The sequence below is a fragment of the Populus nigra genome, chromosome 15, assembly GCF_951802175.1.
Source record: "Populus nigra chromosome 15, ddPopNigr1.1, whole genome shotgun sequence".
NCBI lineage: Eukaryota > Viridiplantae > Streptophyta > Magnoliopsida > Malpighiales > Salicaceae > Populus > Populus nigra.
The window spans coordinates 14693419-14717838 of NC_084866.1; the positions used below are offsets into that span (position 1 = coordinate 14693419).

Below are 24420 nucleotides of genomic sequence, written 5' to 3' on the forward strand. Positions count from 1 at the left end.
CGGGAAGTAATAATAATAAAAAAAAAAGAGTAAAGAGAGGTTAGCTTTGTTTTGGCAACCCAAACTCAACCAGGCGGAGCTTTCGATCTCACACACTCTCTTACACTCTTCGTCTTTCCTCGTTTCTATCGACAAGACAGCAATCCAAACTAAAGTCCCAACAAATATCTTCCTTCCTTCACTTCTGTCTTAAACACTCTCTCTCTTTCTCTCTTACTCCCTGTGCTTTCTTTGTTTCTGAAACAATCCATCATTTCTTGTTCAAGGTAATTATAGTGATCATCATCTCATTTAGTTATGTTTGTGTTCATGTTGAAAGTAATGTGACTCCTGTTGTTATTTGAAGTGGGGTTTGTTTGTTTTTTTTTGTAGGCCTTACGGGTTCCAAAATGGAGGCAACATTGCCTGTTTGCAAATCTGTTACCTCTACTCCTGTAAGTTGTTGTCGTCGTCTTGTTTTTGTTTTTCTATTCTGTGATTTAGTTGTTTTTGCGTAATGTGACTTGTTTTTTGTTTGAATTGTTAGAAATGTGTGTTATTTTTGTTTGGTTTGTAATGTATTTGCTTTGAAATGTTCACTGGAAGGAAATGGATCTTGGTTTTGTTTGTTTTGTTGTTTAGTGGATGGTATTGATTATTGGATTTTTAGTGTTGGGTTTGGCTTGCATTTGTGGGGATGAGAATTGAATCCAATTCGGTGATTTACTTCTTTTTTTTTTTGAACAAGTATTCAGTGATTTACATAAATTGTAGTTATGTGGTGTTAATTCAATTCTGTGATTTTGCTAGTGTGTGTGGTGTAATTAATGAGGATCATTTGGGAGGGTTGATGAGCTAAAAGCTTCTTTTTTTTTTCCATTAAAAATTTTGTTGGGATTTGAAGATAAATGGTAGCAAGTATGTGTCTGATGCATGGTGATTGTATGTTTAAACGAATTCAATGGTGCTGCTATGTCATGCATTTTTAGTCTTATGAGGTTGTGTTTGTGGTGAAATAGCCTTATTGATGCTTATGTTCAAAGAAAAGCTTCACTGTATCCTTAATTTGCCCAGGTCTGTGGTTGTTTGCTAGGATTATAGATGCTGAAATAGTTTGTTTATTCAATGCGTTAGGGTTTATTCATGAAGAGAAATAGTGGAATCAGGAATTCTCAATGCAGCTTTATGGTGGGAACTAAGGTTAACTTTCCTACACAAAGAACTCAGGCTACCCAAGCTAATCACTGTGCTAAGAAGAATGGAGGAGCTCTTGGGGTTACATGTCGCGCAGAAAAAATTCTGGTAGCAAACAGAGGAGAGATTGCTGTTCGTGTTATTCGAACTGCGCATGAGTTGGGGATTCCATGTGTTGCTGTTTACTCAACCATAGATAAGGATGCACTTCATGTGAAATTGGCTGACGAGTCGGTTTGCATAGGTGAAGCACCCAGCAACCAATCGTAAGTGGTTATAATATCCTTACTTTATCAGTCACATGCATCACACATGGACATTTCCTTGCTACTAGCAAGGGAAAGTTTAGGAAAAGCTTCCGAGTCTGGGTCAGTGATCTAAAACAATTCTTCTCACTTTAACAGTTGTTACTACTCTATTCATTTCACTTCATGTCCAATTCATTAAAGCATTGCCCTACTGTTTTCTGATTTTCTGGGCTGTCATTCAATTCCTCAGCAACAAATGAACGATGCTTTTAAGTTGCAGATGTGGAATATAATGGATTTATGTGTATGTTTCCACCGTCTTTCCACAGGTACTTAGTGATCCAAAATGTTTTATCTGCTGCTATCAGTCGTGGATGCACAATGCTGCATCCTGGATATGGTTTCCTTGCTGAAAATGCTGTTTTTGTGGAAATGTGCAGAGAACATGGAATAAACTTTATTGGGCCTAATGTAAGTAGTCACCAAGAAACTTAATAATAATAAAAAGTGAGATTTCTACGATATCTACTAGATCTTGGCTAATCACATTTCAACTATTTTCTTTTTAATTCTTTATGCCCTGAATTAGAGCTAAAATTAGTTCTTTCTCAATCACAACATCTGTTTATGTTCTCAGAAATCATGGTGCATACAGGGTGAAAATCCTGTATTTTGACTATCACACACACGGATTTGAACAGCCAATTCAATCTAGTAAGAATAGGGGTTATGGGTAACAGTTAGTTATTATAATCTTTTTTGAAAAAACAAATCCTGTAGTGGATGATATCATTTTGTAAATAGATCTCATTCATTAGCATGGTATGATGCTGATTATCAAAGTTTGTTGATAATCTTAGTTATTTGACATGCAGGAAAAAGTATGTTGAGGACAGTGTGAAGATATATTATCTTTATGCTATGTGATTATAGAGTAGGTTATTATTTTAGTTTTTCATCAAATATGTTGAGTGAAATACATTTTTAGCCACTGAAGGGTTGGCTCTGAAGTTCAACCTTGATTTCTTTTGTATGGAATGTGATTATTTACACAAATCCCATTTTGGGCAGGTTTTAGGATTGGGTACATATTGCTCCATTTCAGCTTGCGTTGTAGTTTATTCAGTGCATTTTTCTAGTTTGTAAAGTGGTTTCAGATACCCAGGTGGCTTAGCAGTAGAAAAATGCTGGTTAAAATTGACATAATTCTCAGTTCTAGCACAAGAACAGTGGAAAAAATGCTACTTGTCTCTCCAAGCTCATAACCAGCGTACACAAGTTTTTCATAGAATGCTGATTCATGCCTTCAACTTCATAAGCCAACTTGCCAATTTTTTTCGTCATGGCATACATGGTTCTAGCAAAAGCATTCTCTTGTTTTTCTTTTATTTTGATGTTTTTTCCTTTTTGTGTTTGAAACCTGTATTTTTCTGTACTGTAAATGGGGAAATTGACTGAGTTACTCCACCAGCATGTTTTGAAGTAATAGGATATAGAATTGGCTGAAGTTTTACCTGGTTAAAGTATACTATGAAGCATGTTTATTGTTACTGTATCACTTGCATAATTGCAAAAACTATGATATGCAAATTCTTGTTTGCTTTGTGGCAGCCTGACAGCATACGAGTCATGGGTGACAAATCAACTGCTAGAGAAACAATGAAGAAGGCAAATGTTCCAACTGTACCAGGAAGTGATGGCTTGTTACAGGTGCCATGTTTGGCCACTATCTGTTTGATATGATTCCAAAAATTGGCATGAAAACTATTGCATGGCTTACAAGTTCTGTGGTTTTTTTTATCTGGTTAGCCCCCTTTTTTTAATATAACAAGATGTAGTTTGATGTTATCTGACAAGCTCTTGTGCACCAATTGTTGTTAGAGTACCGAGGAAGCAGTAAAGCTTGCCAGTGAGATTGGTTATCCTGTGATGATCAAGGTAAATAATCTTCTTCCATATGAATTGACATCATTTATGCAGGTTGTTACATCATTGAAATTGCAATAAACACCATTGTGACCCTTCCAGATTCAGACAAATGGCAATTTTGATTTGTATAGAAAGGATGGAATAGTGTTTTTTCCTTGCTTCTAGCTTCATCACATCTGTGCCATCTAATTTCTTTTTTCACTCAGCTACACAGCAAGCAGTTTATTGAGCTCTCTACAACATGTACTGGAAATCTGCTCATGTGTGTGTATGTGGGTGCATGAGCATGCATACAGAAGTAAGCTAAAATACACTCCAATTAACCTTGCACAGTAGTGCCAAGCATTAAAACTGCAATCAAATAAAATATTCTTAGAATCATTAATAATCGGGATTCTTTGAAAACGATCACTTGGATCATATATTGAAATTATATGTTTGTGTCAGTAATAAGCTATCCTCAATTGTATATTTCACCATTTCTCCGTTTGGTTTCTGAAGAATATATAGAAGGAAAACTGTGAAATTTCATGACAATAGGGGGGTCTGGACTGGCTATTATGAGATTGAGATTTCTTCTTCCAGTTCTAAAACCATGCAAATGAACATAAAATTGAGAAGCATAGAAACTTCTACTAAAAAAAAATATGTGCTTAAGGCAACGGCAGGTGGTGGAGGACGTGGAATGCGGCTTGCCAAAGAACCTGATGAGTTTGTAAAGCTGCTACAGGTACACTATTAGTATGGTGCCGTTCATTGTAATATTCAATGCTTACCTGGTTAAAGTGTGTTGTCTTTAATTGAGTTTGGTTCACTTTCTTTGCTCTGTAGCAAGCTAAAAGTGAGGCTGCTGCGGCATTTGGAAATGATGGAGTTTATTTGGAGAAGTATGTTCAAAATCCAAGACACATTGAGTTCCAGGTAATTTTTGTTTATTTAGAGAGTATTTGTAATGAAGGTTCCTAAGAATTATTTTGGAAGATCATTAAAGTAGAGTCTGAAAGTGGAATGTCAGAAACCTTTCTAATGTAAATGTGGGGGAAACTACTATCAAGTGTTTGATTATAGCAATCGATTATTCTTAGTCATGTAGAATTACCAGCTATAAGAACATAGTGCTATGAATGAATTAACCAAATGAGATTTGATTCAATCAACATGTAAACCTCATTGGACGGAACCTGCTTCTGTCTTAGACAACTTGTACAAAAAGAGAAGGAAGAAGCCAGTTTTGTAATCTAAAAATGTTTCTTGAACATTATATATCTTTTTACTGTGGATAAAAGGCATTTATCAAGCATGCCTACTCATATTTTCAGCATAGTGTCCCTCCTATCTACAAATGTAATATGCTGTATGATGAAGATAAACAGAAATCCAAATCTAAATTCCTGAGCTTCAATGCTCTTCTGCACATGCAGAAAAATAAGCACTTTAATTTGCTTGGCAGAGAATCTGAATCTTGTATGAGGTAGGAACAATTTCTTAGTTGATTAGTATAAACACTATTGGCTTTTGAGTTGACTCAACCAGGTTGATAAAAGAATTTGCCGAAAGGAATGTTTCAAGATTATAAATTGAAGTACATTCTTATGTAGTCTTGCTTTCCATATAACACTTCTAACACTGCTGAGTTTTGATTTGTTAATATTATAGTTCAGTTCAGTAATGCTGAATTTCTTTTTTCCCTTTTTTTTTTCCTACATCTAATTACTGTCAACATTTACGTGCTATTTTCTGAATCATTCTAGTATATCATTTTATTTTTCAGGTTCTTGCAGACAAATTCGGTAATGTTGTTCACTTTGGTGAGAGAGATTGCAGCATTCAGGTATTATTTACTTTCTTATTTTGCAATTATCTCAATGTGTGGCCATTTGTAATCTATTCCTGAGAGAGTGTTGGATTAATTTATGGGAAAAAGTTACCTTTACATTTTCAACTTTAAAAACCAAGGGAATGTGTTAAATCTTGGTAATTCCTTCATAAGCATCAATAATCTCAAGGAAGCTGAGAGGCTTGGTTTCAGCTTAGTCATGCTCAATTATAAGATAGAGTGCATGAAAGTTCTTACCAAATGTTTTGAGAGAGTGATACCCCTCTTGTTTATCCCTTTCTTTTTGTCATTGTTGATTGTGTTATTTCACATTTACTTTTAGCAGTAAACCTAGTGTATTGAAGATAAAGGTTTTGTTGAATATGCCCATTGTACAGAGACGTAACCAAAAGCTGTTGGAAGAAGCACCATCTCCTGCTTTGACTCCTGAGTTACGAAAGGCTATGGGTGATGCAGCAGTTGCAGCTGCAGCATCCATAGGGTACATTGGTGTTGGAACGGTCGAGTTCCTTTTGGATGAAAGGGGTTCCTTCTACTTCATGGAAATGAACACTCGAATCCAGGTTAAATTTAAATGATTAGTGATTTAATTTTCTGCTAATGTGTTTATAAAATCCCTATTATGGTGATTCACAATATTCTTTAAAAAATTAAAATGCAGGTGGAACATCCAGTAACTGAAATGATTTCTTCTGTCGATTTGATTGAGGAACAAATTCGTGTAGCCATGGGAGAGAAAATTCAATACAAACAGGTATTGGAGGAAAGGATACAGAAAAAAAATGTTCTACGCTTCTACATCTATTTGAATTTGTTTTCTGGATTTCAACTTGCAGGAAGATATTGTTCTTAGGGGACATTCAATTGAGTGCCGTATCAATGCAGAAGATGCTTTTAAGGGATTCCGACCGGGCCCAGGTATGTGTACATTGTGCTGAATGTTACGTTCTTGTAAAATTATTGCTGCTATTTGATCCTCTTTGTTACTTCTTTTCTGGTTGATGTTGAGTGAGCTATTTTCTAGCCAAATTATGTTTTATCTGTACCATTTGAATGCATTGAAGGTCTAATCCTTTTTAAGGTGACAAGCCATGAGGTTTATTGCCTTTGCTAGTTTTGTCTATTTAGTGTTTGGTTCATCTCATGTTACTCCTTGATTTTGTTGGTGTTGCTTCTGGTAAAATCATCAAAATTTTATTCATCGTGCTGTGGTTAATTTTCTTTTCCATGGATATGTTTTCAAAAACCTTGAAGCTTATTTACTAATTATCCAGCTGCCCCTTTGCTTCCGAACTAACAGGGAGAATAACAGCATATTTGCCATCTGGAGGTCCGTTTGTTAGAATGGATAGCCACGTTTATCCTGATTATGTGGTTCCACCAAGCTATGATTCCCTACTTGGAAAGGTTTGTCAAACATTTCTTGTTCTTGTGTATGTTTTTGGCCATGTGACAAGAGATTCAAGCCATTGTGTCTCAATGTGATTGTTTTTTGCTCCTTAGTTTTGCTTACCTCACATGTATGTTTGCCATCTTCTACTCTTTGGTTGCATCTGTCCTAATGAAAATGCATTGATGTTCACTCCATAGGCATAATAACACAGCGTTATGTTTGTCTGGTGTGGCATCCTTATATCTCCTAGAATAGTGCATATCAACAATTCTACAGGCTTCAGCATGGTTTTAATTAGTTTGAAATTTGGAACTTATTGCAGCTTATTGTCTGGGCTCCAACGAGAGAAAAGGCAATTGAGCGAATGAAAAGGGCTCTTGATGACACTATTATTACTGGTAAGTATCCAAGTTTTCAACAGGTGCCTCACACTGTTGGCCATGTTTCTTTTTCATGCTCAACTTGAGCTAGTGGCAATGCATTATGGAAAGAGCACAGTGGGTTTAGGGAGTGTGAATTTTGAAAACCACATTTTTTTCTGTCTTTGATTTTGACACATGCAAATGCAAACCTTTTGTGAGGCTCATCCTTCAATTGGTTTTGTGAGCCATGATCCACAAATGGTAGGTGTAATTTTTTTTTTTCAGTTCGCTGCTAATTGCAGCAGGGTAGACAAGTCATTTGTGGCCTTTCTGTCAATCAAGAACATCTTTTAAATTTTTGGCCATGGTTGCAATTTGTTTTTGTTCTTAGAATCTATATATTCTTTAATTTTTCAAACCCTGTTACTTTCTTTATCCAGGAGTCCCAACAACAATAGATTACCACAAGCTTATCCTTGACATTGAGGTTAGAACAACTATAATTTACACTTTTTATTTATGAAACTTGCTGAAAAAACCCATGTATTCTAGTTTGAAACTTGAGCTGATTGGATCTATGTTGTCTTTTCCTTTGCGGCCTTGCTGACAGGACTTCAAGAATGGAAATGTTGATACTGCTTTCATACCCAAGCATGAACAGGAGTTAGCAGCGGTAAGAGCATTTGGAAATGCGGTGGCACCCGCGTTTCCAAAAAAATTAATTTTTTTTTGCTAAAAATTAATTTTTTTTTATATTTTGGATCGTTTTGATGTTCTGATCTCAAAAATGATTTTAAAAAAATAAAAAAAAATCATTTTGATGCATTTCGGCATGAAAAACACTTTGAAAAATAACCACAACCACACTCCCAAACAGGCAGCCCTTTCATTGAAAACTGACTCGAGACATTATGGTGATCTTGGTTCAAAATCACTCATTTTCGGTTAATAAGAATCCCATTTCACATTTTCACTACAACAAACTCGTTAAACTGACCTCCATGCCCTTTTCTGTTCTGGCGTGTGATAATAGAGTCAAAGCATGTTCTTAAATGCTGGGTCCCAGGTTTCCACATCCAGTTCAGAATCATGCATTACTTCCCGAACAAATGCATTGTCATCCCTTTTTTCCCCTAGTTCCTTTCAGGTTATGGTGTTGCCTATTGACCGTGTTGCTCCACATCCATGAAACTTCCTTGTCATGTTTAGATATAAGCTTCTTCTTCATTGTGTGTGTGTGTATTGATTTCCATCTTGATATATGCTCAAGGTGTTCTCAAATAAATCCATTTTTCATCTTTTGTGGCTGCAGCCTCAACAAATTATACTAGCCAATTCAGCTTCATAAATAGATCACTTCTCAAATTACAACCTTGTTCGGCTAATTTTCGAGCGCGGTTACACGAGGCCAGAGTTTTCCTGCAAGTCTGCCGGAAGCTTTCATTTCATTTGTGGTGTTTGGATACTTTCGCTTTGTTTTAGAACTTGTAGATTTCGTGAGAATTTGTCACGAAATTTTGATGTATTTTGTATGTTTTCCTTTTAGTTTGGGTCGAACTGGTTTAAAACTCATCCATGCTTGCATAATCCTGGAAGTACGCATTTAGTTCAGAGTTCAGACATGCGAAATTTTTCAAATGAAGGGAGATATTTAGCTCAATAACTATCTTGGCCCACAAATTAATCATATTTTAAAATTCATAGTTGTTACATTCATAGGCGTAGAACTTGGATTGCCCGTTGAATTGCTTTAGAACTCGGTTGATCTAGGACGTCTGAATTGAAAGAAAAACTTAATCCTGCAAAAAACTTGGGTTGATTTACTGATCTGCACTCAACTTGAAGATATTTTTTGAAAAATAATTTCTTTCTCAAAATAACTATTTTTCTCTCGTCTAGCAGGTTTGGGGTATGGTTATATTAAACATATATTAGATTAAGAGCTCAATTAAATTGCAAAAATATAAATAGGTGTAATTAACCCTCTTTTCAACAAACTTTATTTTAATCAATGAAAGATAAATAAAAGAAATGATTAGTTTAAGAAAATAATGAAGCCCAAAGAAAAATAACCGTGGCTGGCATTTTCACCCTTCCATGTTTCTTCCTGTCCTTTTACTCTCTTGTTTCCAATAAAACGACCCTAGAAACTGTAGCAAAATCCAAAAACCAAGAACACGGTGATAACCCTCGAGAAAAGAAACCGACCCCAGGAGGTGAAGGAGGAGGATGCATGGAACTGGAGGAGCTAAAGAAAAATATGCAGACAATACCATTGGGGTTATTGACGCTTTCTTTAGAACACCTTCTTGATACCGATAGAAAGATGGAAGTTCATTCTCTTTTTATGAAACTCAGGGTGAGAAATGAGAGATATTGTAGTGGATGAGCTGCTCTGGTTGGCTGTGCAAGAAGTGCGATCACAGGCAAAGGGAAGTGAATACTATAATGGACTTTTGCTAGAGGAGGCGGTTCTGTTCAGTTAGGGTGACTGAGGTATATTAGGGTTCAAGCTAAAGTCCTGTTAGTAATGTAATGCAATGCGATGCAGGCAGGTGGTCCGTACCAATCCCAGTCGCTACAGTTTCAAGCTAGTGATATTAGCCAAGAGAACCATGCTTGATGTAGCCCTCCTTCTGCAGTCAGATTGCAGACTGCTTCAAGCATTGCCATCGATTTGCGAGATTCCAGCATTGTTAATCAAGAATCAATTTGACTGCAAGAAATAGAGAATCCACAGACTATTATATATGTGAGGTAGCAGTTGTGTTTCTAACCACCGAAACCCTGAGTTTGAGAGGCGAAGTTCTGCTAATGATCCCTATGGAGTGCAGGAGAATAGTCCTCTTTCTGAATATACAAGTAAATTGACATTGCAGCAGAATCCAGTTAATTCCTTGGCAAGCAACACCATCAAATGAAGGAAATACATCCATACATTATGCGAAACAGGATTTGCTTGAACAGGCTACTGAGGAGCAGCGGTTTTTGAACCCTCAATCACTGTCTGTTTCATCTGTTGAACAAGGGGTTGCAACTTCGCAAAACTTAAAGGATCAGTCTTCAGAGAAGCACTCTTCCAACACCTGCTACTAGTGTGGTGCCTGATTGTAGTTTGATTTGATAATTTGAAGAAACATGTTTATTCATGTTATTAATTTGATTTCAAGAATTTTCTGGGAGGATTGCTGATGGTTAATTAGCAGTTCTGGTGTTAATTTATCACATTTTTTTTTTTTTGGTTTTGGAACAAGGGTATCCCCAGGGTAAAGTCCTCTCAACAAGTGTGTTTTCAGGGAGGATGGAGGCTGTTACCACCTCCACCAATCACTTTTTGGCGCAACATTTTATTCTTAATGCTTCTTGTTTGTTCCTCTTTTTTTTTTTTTCATATAAAGCTGGAGGATTTTGTCCTCTTACAAAGTTATTATTTATCAAAACCATATTCCATGTTTTGTATAATATATAGTTTTTTATTTTTTGCTGGATGAGCTTTGAATTTGGAGTAAATTATTATTTAGTCCCTGGGTTTTCAATGACACTATAATTTAGGAAAACTTACAACTTGTGTCCTCAATTTATATATTTTCAAACAAGGAACAAATTATAACTAAATTCAAAATTAAGGATTTTTAAAATTTACTCTTGAGACTTGTGAGCAAAGTTATTAAACATGTCAGGTATTGGGTGAATAATTTATTAAAAAAAATAAAAATATCAATTTTTTTTTAAAGTAAATTAAGTTAACTTGATTAAGTCGATCAAGTCAATTCATATATAATTTAATTTAAAACTTAGATTAAATGAAATTCTGAATTAACAAATCACCTGGTTGACCTAATTCATCGAGCTAATTTTAACAACACTGCTCGGAAGATATGAGAATTAACGGGATAGAAAATGTAAAGTGAGCCAGTATTTTGTTTTCATTTCATTTTGATCCTACATTGTGATTATCGTAATTTTTCATCCCTTAATTAGCAATCCATGCAACTACTCTGACTTCATCAATGTCAGGCTATCACGGGAAGTGCATGAGAAAAGTTAAGAATGCACATAATATGCTAGAGCAGAAATTTGACTACAATTTCTTCAGGTCTAGGTCTATAAATAGGAACAAACCGTGTCTCCATGCTATTTGCAAAAAAGTCATTCATCTTCACAACCAAAACTAAAACCTTCACTCAGGTTTTCCACGGGGTAATTAAAGCATGGATCTTGGAAGAAAGAGTTGGAGGAAACTAAAGCATTAGTCTGCTAATGCGTTGTCAAAGTCTTATATATGGTTTAGTTTCCTCCAATATCTTACTTTCAACGGTTCATGGTGAGCATTAACCAAAGAAAAGATTGAGAAGAAGGGTGGCGACTGGCATGGATCTTGAATGTAAGAATTGGAGGGAAGTAAACCCTATAAGTTGCCTCATCTTTTGAGTGCAAACCATGTGATTTAGTTTCCTCCAATATCTTACCTTCATTGGCTCTTGTATAGAGGAGTTGAAGTCGAAAATAGAACCTATCCTTCTTTAGCTAGTTTCCCATATGGTCAAAGCATGGATCTTGGATGTGAGAATTGGAGAAAACTAAAGCATTTGTGGAGACCATATGGTTTAATTTTCTCCAATATCTTATTTCCAAATGGTTCATGAGTATCAAATAATGCAAATGATTCTAGGAAAATGGCAGTCATCATGAATCTTGAAAGTGGGAATTGAAGGAAGCTAAACCATGGAGGTTGACTCTTCTTGTAGAGTACAGACCATACGATTTGCTTTCCTCCAGTATCTTACTTTATTAAGAAAGCAACAGAGGAAGATCTAGTCTTTGTTGACCAGACGAATCGAAATCCCACATTTCTTTTCTTTTTCTTTTTCTTCTTGAGTTGAATGGATCCTAGAAACCTTTAAAGCACACTATACAAAAGAAATATTGAGAAAATGTCACCTTTCAACAATTTTGCTCCAACCCAATATTTTGGAAGAGCCATACTCTGAGAAATCTTGCATGAACTGGCTAGTATTATTTTCACAAGTGATTATTCTTAGCCTAAAATTTGCTGTCGATATCTTAATCACAGCCCTGAATTTTGATTCGAATTGCATAGTATACAAAGGTTTGTTGTATGACATTGAAGATTCATGGAAGCATCAGGTTGGGCTTCTAGTTAAGGCCCTATGATCAGTTCATGATCGTCTAAGACTCTCCTCTTATCAACAACATTGAACTCATATACATGTGAAACTGCTTGCAGGAATGGATTCAAGAGTGTGATTCTTGTTAGTAATGGCCTCATATATTTAGCAGTGAGTATCAGGTTAGAATCATTTAAAGTCCTGACAAGGACTCTGGGATTGGGTAAATATATAGTTCCTGAGTGGGTTGGTGCACAGCCTTTTGATTCAGATGTGCAAGCTATCGCATCGGAAGGTGCCTTGCCAATGATCCTGCCTTTGAAGCCTGAGCAGGTTGAATTAACTGTAAAGGTTGCATCCTGAACTTCTGTTATTCTTCTTGAAGACAAAGAGATTACATGTGTGTGATGGTAATCTTGACGGTAAGGAATAAGTCCATTGGAGTGTTTTTGCAGAGGTCGAATTAAGGTTGTTCTACGTTCCACTCTCCACTGTAAGATGCTCTGTTGTCAGCCCTCTCTTTCTATCAGGATCCTGATGAGTTTTAGAGCTCTGAGACCACATGAAGCTCCAGAAGTTCCCTTTCAATGGTGTGCTTTCTCTGGAAAAATATGTACGACCTGCATTCTTCCTTGGATAATAAGCAGGCCTATGTTTTAGTTGAGGCAGTCAAGTTTTATGGCAAAAGTTCTTCACAGCCCCAAAACCCTCCTCTTCCTTCTTCCCCGTCACATTCCTCTCATCCTTCTTCTCCCTCCACTCCACCACCGACCTTCCTGAAACCCTCCTCATTCCCCAAACCCCATCGCCGTATTTCTCGGCCTTGTCTTCCTTCGCCTATACTGGCTCCACAACAGAGTGGTTTTAGTACGAGGTTTAAATCCTGATGACCAAGTCCCATTTGTCTACGTGGCCGATTACATTTTAAACTGCAGTTTTTTATGTTTAGTATAATATTTTTTATTTAAAAATATATTAAAATAATATTTTTTTTATTTTTTAAATTTTATTTCAGACATAAACACATCAAAACAATTAAAAAAAACAAAAAAATTAATTAAAAAAATCAAAATTTTAACAAACGGACAGCAGCCACGTTGCCAAATAGAATCTAAGAAGGTACACACAACTTTGATTAAAAGAAATCTATGTTTATACTTAACACCGAAGCATGCGCAACATTAGATTGTAAAATAAGCAATTTATTGGAAACAGAGCAGCACTTGAAAATCTGTAGACTCCACTAGTAAAGCTGGCGAACAAGCAAAACCAAAATCTCAATAAGTATCTTCCAATAATATATTGGAAAAACCTTATTTTCTACACTGAGATTGTGTTCGAACCGTTTAACTCAATCAATTCTTAGGTTTGATGAAGCTCATAATAACCTTCCAGTTCATCAGCAACAATTCTGTAGTTTTGTTGAGCCAAAATCACAATTATAGGCAGGCGGCCATAGTCATGCAAAACGCATTCTCATTGCTTTGATATACGGAACTGGTAGCGTGCTTGAAGATCTCATGTCCTTGACACTAGCTTGCTGTGTTTGACATCCATCGTCACTGTGCCACCTTTACTCCTATTCTTGAAAGCATTTGGTTTTGTGAATGGCGAGGAATTTGAGTCAGGATGAATCACTTCAGAGACAATCCTTCGTGGTTTTCTGGCCATTACATGGTTGGAGGTTTTCTTTGCCATTATAAGGGTAAAGCTAAAAAGATAGTGAAGACTACTTAGCAAATACTAAATTATTTTGTTGTTGGGGTTAGTATGTGTCAGCTCAGCAACTATTTATTTTTGTAGCATTTGATTACTATCTCCACATAAAAAACAGAGATGATGAAGATACATCTCTATATTCTTCCGTGTTTGTTTTGAAAAGATAAAAATTCACTCCAAAGTACCTTTTATCTCAGATAAATTTTATGAAGATCCGTCTTCGACGTTTCTCTTCTATCCTTGCACATTAATCAAACGCAAACTTATGGCTTTGTGGGAGTAAAGAGTATAGTCATAGACGTTGTGAAGGTTAAGAAAAACAAATGCAAGGAGGTAATGAAGAGAGAATGGCCTTTCTCTCTGTCATTGTCAACAAACTGGACACCATTTTATATCAAGAGTTGGAGACATACAACACAAAGAGCATGCATTAACCAAATACTCCATTAGGGCCGAGTATGTTTTAGATGATGAGTTGGTAGGTCATCCCCCCCTTTCTGCTTTCAGTGCTTAATCCTTCTTCATGTCCCTAAAAGAGGATCAAGGTGGGCCAACGGTACAATTGGCAGCCAATAGGTAAGGCCTTACATGCCAAAAGTTTGGGAACTTTTGTATGATAAAAAGACTAGTAGGCATAAGCTAGAGATTCAGTGCAAATTCATCAAGGTAACAAATCTCAATCATTTTACTCAACCTAATAATTTAATTTGGTCAAGATCTTATAGACCTTAAATAATGAAAACAAACCCAAACAAATATCAATATAGTGAAAAAAATATATATAAATCATATCAAAATCTCAAAATAATTTCTATTGAATAATGCTTGAAGAATTTGTACACACTCAGTTCAGAGCAACTATTCAACTAAATTGCCTTGCACCCGTGGACCATGGGGCAATAATAATAAAATTGAAAAACTCAAGTCTATATATGATACCCAAGTTGGATTCAGAAAAACTTGTAAATTCTTTCTGAAATAATCCCATCCCAGAAGAATCTTTCTTGCAATCTAGGGTATGGAGACCACCTGCTTTAACCCTATTAAAAACTCCGGTCTACTGTCTCTCCATACCGTCAATGGCAATTTATTTGTAGGATATCCTTCATATTCTTTAGTTTCCTTTTATTTACTGAATACTGGTGTTTTGTAAAATACTCTATGCTGCAGCTACTCCAGCAAAAAATAACAGAGGAGAGGAGCAGGGCGTTACAGAGCACTCTTGTTTGTTCCGAGCTTCAGACCCAGACTTCTCCTTGAAATCTTCAATTCTGATATGTTTATCGCGGCACTCTGGACTGCAAAATGCATTTTCACCCCTGCAAACAAGGACCCATTTCTGTTTTAGTAGTGCAAAAGGAGTGTGTGATATGAGATAAGAGAATGAGAACCGAAAGTTCTCAAGGCTCAAGTTAAAAAAAATATTCTAATAAAGCCTTCCTAAAAGAATCAGGAAACACATGCAGAAGCAAATGTCAATTATTAGGTGTTTCTACTGCAGCACAATGCTCAAACAAAGTGAGAACTTGTTACTTATTTTCAGGAATGGAATAACAAAATGACATTTTACCAGCTACAATTTTTCATCCAAACCCCCGCAAATTATAGTCCAACCTCAAATCTTTTTAAGGCTGTATAGCACTTGTCTTTCTTTTATAATTTGTTCGAATTATAGCATTTAATGCATTCTGAGGTGCTAAAGGGTTATAGCAATAGAACCAGACTTTCAAACACAGTTCAATTGCTATAGCCCTTTAGCACCAAACTTCTGCAACCAAACACAGTTCATTGTAAACAATCCCATGACATGACTCTATTACACAATTTCAAGTCCCGCAACGTAGGGATAAAGAGCCATCAAGGTGCTTTTGCAGTGATTTTTTTAATTTGAAAAGAAAAACCCATGTATATAGTTGACAAGGCATCAATGCTTCATTTGGTCACCAAGCTGGCAGCACAAAGGTTTCTTAGCCAGCACAAACTGTAATTGACTGTTCTAATTTTCACCAAGTTGCACCATCATTCTTCTGCTCGGGAATTAGATGGTCCTATTTCTATGGAATGGTCTCCTTAACTAAAATAGAAAAGTGCATCCAACTTGCTGTATACCCATTTCATACTGAATTGTGGTGTATATAATCATTTAGAGGCAGCTTAATAAGATAAAAACAACTAAAACATTGCTTTATTTTATCATTTGCACTCATCGAATTGCAGTGTTCTATTTCAACATTTTTGTATGAATAAAATGAAATACAAAATGAGGTTGCAAAGTTCTATTCCAAACAGTCAGCGAGTCCAAATTCATGCACGAATTGAAAAGAGCATCACTTATGAACAATTCTTTCAGAATTCATGTATGCAGCCTAAAACATATGAGATTCAGGACAACAATGGAACCCCAAATAAGATGCTGGATACACCATCTTGAATCAAATTCTTTGAGATAAAGTACATAGGCTCAAATCGCTAATTTTGAATGGCCTGATATTAAACATAAAAAGATAGAATTAACTGCTATTAAAACCCACAACGAAGCAGCTACAATTGAACTTGTTTAAACCAGTTAACTTTTATAACATCAAGTACTCAAAAGAGATAACGAGATCAATTAATGCTCTATTTGTACGGCATCTTTGATCGATATTACGATCATATTACCCATTTCTAGTCCACGTGTTTTTCAGAACAAAGAAATCCGAACATAAATATGTTCTACATAAATGGAACTTAACAGAAGACCCGATCGATTGTATGGTGACATATGCTATCCCGTGTCATGTCCACATTTTCCATGACAAAGTAATCCAAAATAAACATCTTTTAAGTGGAAGTTTTAAGTCAAAACTGGTAATCTACTTGAATAACAATGCAGCCATGACAGAAACAGCAAGAGTAAGCAATATTTTTTCCAAACACAGATTTGCCAACTAATCCATTGACGGTTAAGCCATCGACATCTATTAATCTATTTCCAATCAACAATTTGCACTTTCCAAACAAAAAATTTCATATCAATTCAAGGCCAAGCAACAATCCATGCTCAAAAAAGAAAAACATCAGTCAATCAGAATTCACACAATTCCAAACAATTAAACCACTAAAATTAAAAAGAAAGCAATCCTTTATGTACCTGTACATGAAAATGTCCAGCCCCTCAAGCAGCTTCTTGCAGAGATGGCAAGAACTCAAGAAATCCTTGCTCCAAAACTCCCTCCTTTCAGCAGCAGCAACATCATTGGGCATCATCACAGGTGGTGAAGCAGCATAAAGCAGTCCAGAACCAACATCAAACCAACTCACTGAATCAACACAAACCTTATCATCATAATAAACACTCTTCTTAATAACATTATTCCCAACATGAGAAATCACACAAGTATAACTCTCATCATTCTCATCAACAACAACACCACCTTTATCAAAATTCCACACCCCAATGCCTCCTTCTTTGAAACATGAAGCAGGTTTCTTCAATGAAACAACAGGGACAGGACTGGATCTTGGTGACAAAGCAAAGTCAGAGACTTTATCAGACTCATCCATTGCAGCAACAATTCCCAACCCAACAGCACTACCACCATTCTTAAAATTCCTAGGTGATTTGTTAGCCATTGAAAAGGTCTCAGTTAAGGTTGTAAACAAAGAAAGAGTGATTCTTGGCCTCTTTGTCTCCATTTTCAGACCAAACTGAGACATGGGCAACTCTCAAATCTTGAATTCTTCAAAATTCAAGACAAGGGTTTCCTCTTGTAAAGAGAAAAAAAGGGTTTGGAGTGTTTCCAGGTATATATGTCATGGAAGAGAGACTTAAATGGAGAGATATTAATTACAACAACTCAAGAGTTTTTAGATAGAGAAAAAGAGAGAGACACCACTGCTAAATTTAGAGTAGTGAAGAGCAAAAGAGAGAAATTCGATGAAGCTAGATTTATGGGGGAAGATTTTTTTAGAGAGAGAAAGAGAGCTCTCTGCTTACCTTGAAGAGAGAAGGGGGGCTTCAATGCCTGTGCTTTCAGTGGAGAGGGGAATATAAACAGTTTGTACTAATAATTATTTTGATTAATTAATTAATTATAATAATTTGTTTGTACTTAAACAACTTATTATTATTTAGTGATTATTGCTTTTAGGTCCTCCTATCTTTTTTTATTCTCTAATGTTTCCTCAAATATTTTTCATTTTACTGTAATCCTTCTTAATCCATCATTTTATTTTCTATTTTACTTAATTAATCATCATTATTATTCATCATATATAAAAACATATATATTCCACCAATACAGAATCCAATTATTGATAAATTAGTTATATATGCATGTTTAAAGAGATATTTATTCTTTAAGTCAAAATTTAAAAATCTTTGTGAATATAATCAAGAAAATATAAATTTAATATATATAAAAATAACAAGGGTTGGACTCATACTTAAGATTTAAAAATAAAAACTTTCTTTTATTTATTTTTCAAAAAAAAAAATTATATTCTTTTAAAGTTGAACTGCTTATTTGATAATGCATTAACTTCTGGTTTTGTAAAATGTGTTTCATATTGTTTTAAATCTAAAAAAATTAAATTGATATGTTTTAGGTATTTTTTGATTGTTTTGATATGTTAACATAAAAAATAAAAAAAATTTAAAAATATTATTTTAATTAAAAAATTCACCTCATCACATTATTAAATACACAAAATCTTGAATGCATACGTTGCATTGGTAAAAAAAAATACGGATAATTAAGTGAAGATTTTCATAATTAGTATAGTCTAGCTATAACGAAAGTGGTAAACTATGAAAGTAGCTTTGAGTACAATTTCTGAGCATTTTAGGCTTGTTAATTTCAATATAAAATGAAGGGCAGCATGGACTTGCATTGACTTTGTCTTGACCTAACTCACAAAACTCCAAATGTCAGTAATTTCATGACTCAGTATTACCTTCGACAGGACACCTGATTTGTGATTCTTAAGACTGAAATCTTTTCAAACTTTACCCTAATTTCTCTGTGATTTTCTTCTTTTGAATTCTACTTGTTTTGTAGCATTCGGCAATTTTTCAACATCGACAAGAACAGTGATACATGTGATGGTGACAAATAAACCATTATATAACAGGAGATGAATTAAGAAGCCTCATTTGGATTTAATTTTTATTTTTTTTAATGTATTTGGGTTTGTGTTTGATTAGCATGTCAAAACAAAGAAAATAAGTGAGGATATCAATACATTTGATTGAAAAGATGAAAATATAAATATAAAATAAATATTTATGAAAATAATTTGAAATAAATTTTTTTATTTTCATAAGAAAACAAGTCCTCGTATTTTTACCATCTTTGTTTATTCTATTACGAGATAATAATGAAATGCTATCCATCAATCTTTATTTATTTTATTATAAGATAGTAACTAAATACTACCCATTAATCTTTATTTTTTTTTAAAATAGTAACGAAATGCTACCCAAACATTGAGACTGAATCTTTCAATCAATCATTCATATTAAAACTAAGGTTATTAAATTCAGCACTATTCATGACTTGATTTATGGGTTAGGTAAGTTGACCTAGGTAAATTTAAACAATGTCGTTTGAAATTTTTTTATAAAAAAAATTAAAATTTATTTTTGAATTTTTAAAAAATCAAATCAGATTTTGATCAAATTAATCTGATGAACCACTCAAATTTAATCCGATCAAGTTTCATTTTGAATTTTTTAAAAACCATAGTAAATCTGGTTTAACAATCAATCTAAATGGAAAGAAGAGAGGTGAAGAGACTTTATTTTTCTTTTATTGGTAAGTGAAAAGAAAGTGAAAACAACTTAATTGTTAGTAAATAAAGCTCATAAATAAAATCCCTGAAAGTGAAATATATCTCGAGAAAGATCATTCCACCTTTGCAAGAAATTTAATAGAAGAAAACAGGGGATGCTTTTTGAATGATGAGGAGACAACACCGAAAGAGAAAGCACAGTTTCCACTGTATTTCTTGCCGGCCATGCTGTCTACACCGAGCAATTTCGAGAAGAAAATTGTGCTTTAAAGTTTAAACATAAAGTGCACGGCCCCACAATTGTTAATAAAAAAAACTATACAACCTTTCTTTTCCCATTCAATGTCATTATTATATCAATTTTTTATATATCAAGTTAAATTATTTTTTATCTGTGTTCTAAATAAAATATTCATATCAAATCAGTACATTTATAAATAAAATATTCGGTTAACCTGAATTAACCCTGAAGAATCTAAAATATATTATTTTAATATTATTTTAAAAAAATTAAAATAATATTATTTTAAAAAAATAAAATCAAATTTTGATCAAGTCATGGGTTAACTTAATAAGTTAATCATGTTTTATCAAGTTAACTTTTATTTATATTATTTATCTGATTGATATATTATTAAAATTAAACTCGCAAATAAAGTTTAATAATAATGTTTTCTATCTATATTCCAAATAGAGAGTGGAATTTGCTTTTTGGTAATGATTTTGTGTTGGCTAATGTATATTAGTATGAAAATTAGGTAAGTAAATCCAAGTTTTTTAAGAAAAAAGAAAAAAACAATAACGTAGAGTCCCTATTCAAAGAGCGGCTAATGTATATTATTTTACACTATAGTTTGTTAGCATATGCACAAATGCATAAAGCAATTAAAAAGTTGTTTACCACATGGTTTTCCTTAATAACAAATATGGCCCAATATTAATAATGAATAATTAATATAGCATGTGGCCATGTAACATCGATCGTATGAACTATAGTTTCATGATTCAATTATTTAATTTGTGATGTGACTCTTTCATAGAAAAAGGCATTCCTGTGGGGCTTCGGAGGATCAAAGTGATGAAAAGGCGCTCTCCTTTTTCTTAGCCAATCATTAACTTAGGTTCTTCAATTCGAGTGCGCGACCTCACTCGGTGGTGGACCAGAACATAGCTTCGGGTCGGGTTCGAGGCTGTGTTCAAAAATATGGTTAAAATAATAATTTTTAAAATTTTAAATTTTTTTGTTAAAAATTATTTTTTTTTATATTTTCAGATTGTTTTAATATGTTGATCTTAAAAATAATTTTTAAAAAAATAAAAAAATTATTGTAATGTATTTTTAAGCGAAAGGTACTTTGAACCACAACCATTACCATCATCCTAAACAAACCTTAAGCCGGAAAGATAAACATGAATCCATCCAAAAAAACTGTTTTAAAAGGATCAAACACCCTTGTTTTGAGAAAAATATTTCAAAGGAAAAAATTGTTCATAGGTTAAACACGGTTCGATCGAGTTGAATGAGTCATCAACTCAACCCGTGTTTTTTACTGGCCAACTGATTTTTTTTCTTCAATCCAAACTGTTCAGGACCATGAGTTTCCCTGACAGTCTAGCCCTAGTCTTACAATTATAATACAAATTGCTTTTTTGCTTTTGACGCTTTCATCGGTTTCAAGTTCTAAGAAATTTGGAAGAAAAATACTCACTGGGTCATGGCGTTCACTACTACTTTGTTATATAGTAAAATTATAGACATATATCATGAAAAAGTACCTCATAGTATAAAGTATCAAGAAAAATATATAGATTTGATATATTCAAAATAATAACATATTTTAAATACTATTTTCATTCTTCGAAATTTGAAAACTCAAGGAGCCAGGTATAACACCACCTTCCTGAGCCATATATAGCTGGATTAAGTGGTAAGAACTTTTGAATATTTGCTCATCTCGAGCAACTCATGTTCGATTCTTATATAAATAAGGCAGAGTTATTCTTCTAAGGGCGTTGAGATCTATATATATATACACCTTCCAATATTTCCCCAAACATACCTATGGGTCTTATCTTCCTTCTTACAGAGGGAAAACTGTTTGAAGGATTGCTAGTTCTCTAGCTAGCTTTCCGAATCACATGATAAACATCGCTAAATATAGAGTTGAGATCTATATATATATATATATATATATATATATATATATATATATATATATACACTGTTGTTAATTAATGGAGTTCAAGACATTACCTTTAAGAAAAGCTTAGTTACTCAAAATAGATAGAAACAACCCATTTCATCTCTTTAATTGCAAACAGTTAAATTATCAAATAAATAGCACTTTGATTCTTCATTTAATGGAAGGTCTGTCAATTTTTACACTTGCAGACAAAGGAGTTCCCGCCCCCTTAATCCCTTAATTTCTCACCCTTCATGTGAAGAAGATTTAATCAATAATAATTATATATGAGATTAATAAATGATTTATCAATTAAACTATGTATATATTCTCTAAAAAGCAAGAATTGTTAATTATATATAGATATATATAAGACATATAATTTAATATATATAAAAGTAATAAGATATATGATTAGTTCCTTCAAATTAATATATCATTTATGTATTAAATGTGTGGAAATTGAAAATTGAAAATGTCACCATGAATTTGATCATCTCATTACACCATGCATGTATTTTTGTAACCGAAACAAAAGAATCCAACCATTTATTGATCTTCTCATTAATAAATTACAAAGAACAAGAAAACAATTATGTTAATTAATGAGCAATAAATTCATTAGCTACTCTATTGCTTGTTTATAGATACTAAGTTGATGCACGAAAAATCTTTATGATATTACTCACATTGTACGTAATAATCACTGGATATTAATTTAATTACCACCGTATAAGAAAGAGATATTCACAAAAACAAGAGAGAAAATCATATTTGATCCGTAAATAATGATTATTACAAAAATATTTTTTTATTTTTTCTATTCTCTTTATGTATATTTCTTTTATATTCTTAGTGTGTGTTTTGATATTATAATAATGATTTTTTTTAAAAATACTTTTTATTAAAAAATGTATTAAATTAATATTTTTTATTTTTTAAATTTATTTTTGATATCAGCATAACAAAATAATCTAAAATATTTAAAAATTAATTTAAAAAAAACAATTAAATTTTTGATAAACAATATTTTTACATACACGCATACACTATATACAGTCACAATTTAACCACAACTTTTCCAGCACTCTAAATATTTTTTTTATTATTATTGTGAACCATAGAAAAGAAATAAGGATGTGAAATGCACCTTTATAACATTTTCAGTGTGAATAATAATAATAATAATCATAAAGGGTACTACTGTATGCTCTATTTGTGTGCTTGACTTCTAAATTGTTATAGTATTAATTATCATTCGGGTGGATGTTCGTGAATTCTTGTTTGTCCAACTCCAAATATATATTTTTTTATCGTGAAATATTTGAAGATGAATTTTCGCTTATATATATGACCCCTCATACAGATGGTAATCCAACAAGACAGAAATTGATTCCAATTTTTTAAGAGAAAACTACAACTGATCAAGTATACTAGAGCCAATTATGCCTTCAATATATATATATATATATATATATATATATATATATATATATATATATATATATATATATAAGACAATTGGTCACATAATCCTTCAAATACATCATTCTTCCATCGTTTTTCTTTTCTGGGCAGCTAAAATATTGGTTATGGTGTTTAAGTTTTTCATAATGTGATAAAATAAGCTTCGTTAATTCTGCAATTCTGTAGTGTGTCTCATGCTGAAAGAGTTGGGAAATAAAGCTCTCATGCAACACTTGGATTTATTATATGTTAATCTCTTGACTGATTTTGACCGTACGTCAACTTATTAATAGCATATGAATTATCTTTTTAAGAAAATCCCTAAAGTGATTATAATTCATTACCTCAGTAAGACGATAATGGATGATTGATGGAGAGATCATATATGGTATATAAATGTGTATGAAAAAACTTAGGAATTAAACATGGATTTTTCATACAAGAGAGACTAGTTATTAATTTCTTAATAATACTTTACTCCTTTTTTATAATGATAAATTTGATAATTATTAATGTTAGCCACGTCCAAAGGAATAGTGGTTAGGACAACTAAATAGATCACTATGTATTATTATTATTTTTTAAATATATTTTTGATGGACTCAGATTATTGGGATTTATTATTTAATAAAAAAAATGAAAGAAAAAGAATTTATAGATTAACCCAATGACTCATGGTTAATTTAATTAACAACTATATTAAAAGAAGCCAAATGATGAATTCTACCATAAGAAGCAACAAGCACCTCCATTATCAGCTCGTGAGACCTCATATATGAGCCAAGAAATTAATGGGCACAAAAACTTCCTCCACCAAGATCGGAACAAAAGGCCTTAATTGGCCGAAACGTCTTTTAAGAAACAAAATATAATTTTACTGAATCATTGACAATCATCGTTTCGTTTTTCCAGTCACTTAGATAGAAAGAAAAATTAACCAAGGAAATTATAACTCTTTACATTAATTAATAGAAATCATGACAAATTAAGGTACTAATTAATTCTATAGAAAGAGAGGAGAGAGTAAGATTTTTTTCCACCAAATCTAGTATTAATTAAGAGGTAAGATTTTTTTCATATATATTTTTTAAAGATAGCATAATTGATTTTAAATTGAATAATCATGATTTAGATCATGTTTGCTTATGAACATGCTTTTTTATCTAATCTAAATTATTAAATTCAGAATCAACGATGAAATTCAA

General features: G+C 33.3%; 2 protein-coding genes across 3 annotated transcripts; one reads left to right on the forward strand and one right to left on the reverse strand.

The window, feature by feature from the left end:
* The first annotated feature begins 19 nt into the window (after positions 1 to 19).
* LOC133673703 (biotin carboxylase 2, chloroplastic) lies at positions 20 to 8605 on the forward strand. Of its 2 annotated transcripts, none has more exons than XM_062094568.1 (17): positions 20 to 266; positions 347 to 434; positions 1114 to 1439; positions 1751 to 1892; positions 3033 to 3131; positions 3303 to 3359; positions 4009 to 4080; positions 4182 to 4271; positions 5122 to 5181; positions 5565 to 5750; positions 5849 to 5941; positions 6024 to 6105; positions 6488 to 6594; positions 6903 to 6978; positions 7383 to 7429; positions 7553 to 7615; positions 8255 to 8605. In XM_062094568.1, the coding sequence occupies exons 2-17, from the start codon at positions 390 to 392 to the stop codon at positions 8288 to 8290; spliced, it is 1581 nt and encodes a 526-aa protein (XP_061950552.1). In that variant the 5' UTR covers positions 20 to 266; positions 347 to 389; the 3' UTR covers positions 8291 to 8605. The 2 variants fall into 2 exon arrangements, with proteins under 2 accessions (XP_061950552.1, XP_061950551.1); XM_062094567.1 differs by having other exon boundaries at positions 373 to 434.
* Positions 8606 to 14554: 5949 nt separating this feature from the next.
* On the reverse strand, positions 14555 to 17806 carry LOC133673960 (FCS-Like Zinc finger 14-like). The gene is made up of 2 exons (XM_062094908.1): positions 16924 to 17806; positions 14555 to 15109 (listed from the first exon to the last, which is right to left on the reverse strand). The coding sequence occupies exons 1-2, from the start codon at positions 17487 to 17489 to the stop codon at positions 14950 to 14952; spliced, it is 726 nt and encodes a 241-aa protein (XP_061950892.1). The 5' UTR covers positions 17490 to 17806; the 3' UTR covers positions 14555 to 14949.
* Between the last annotated feature and the right edge of the window lie 6614 nt (positions 17807 to 24420).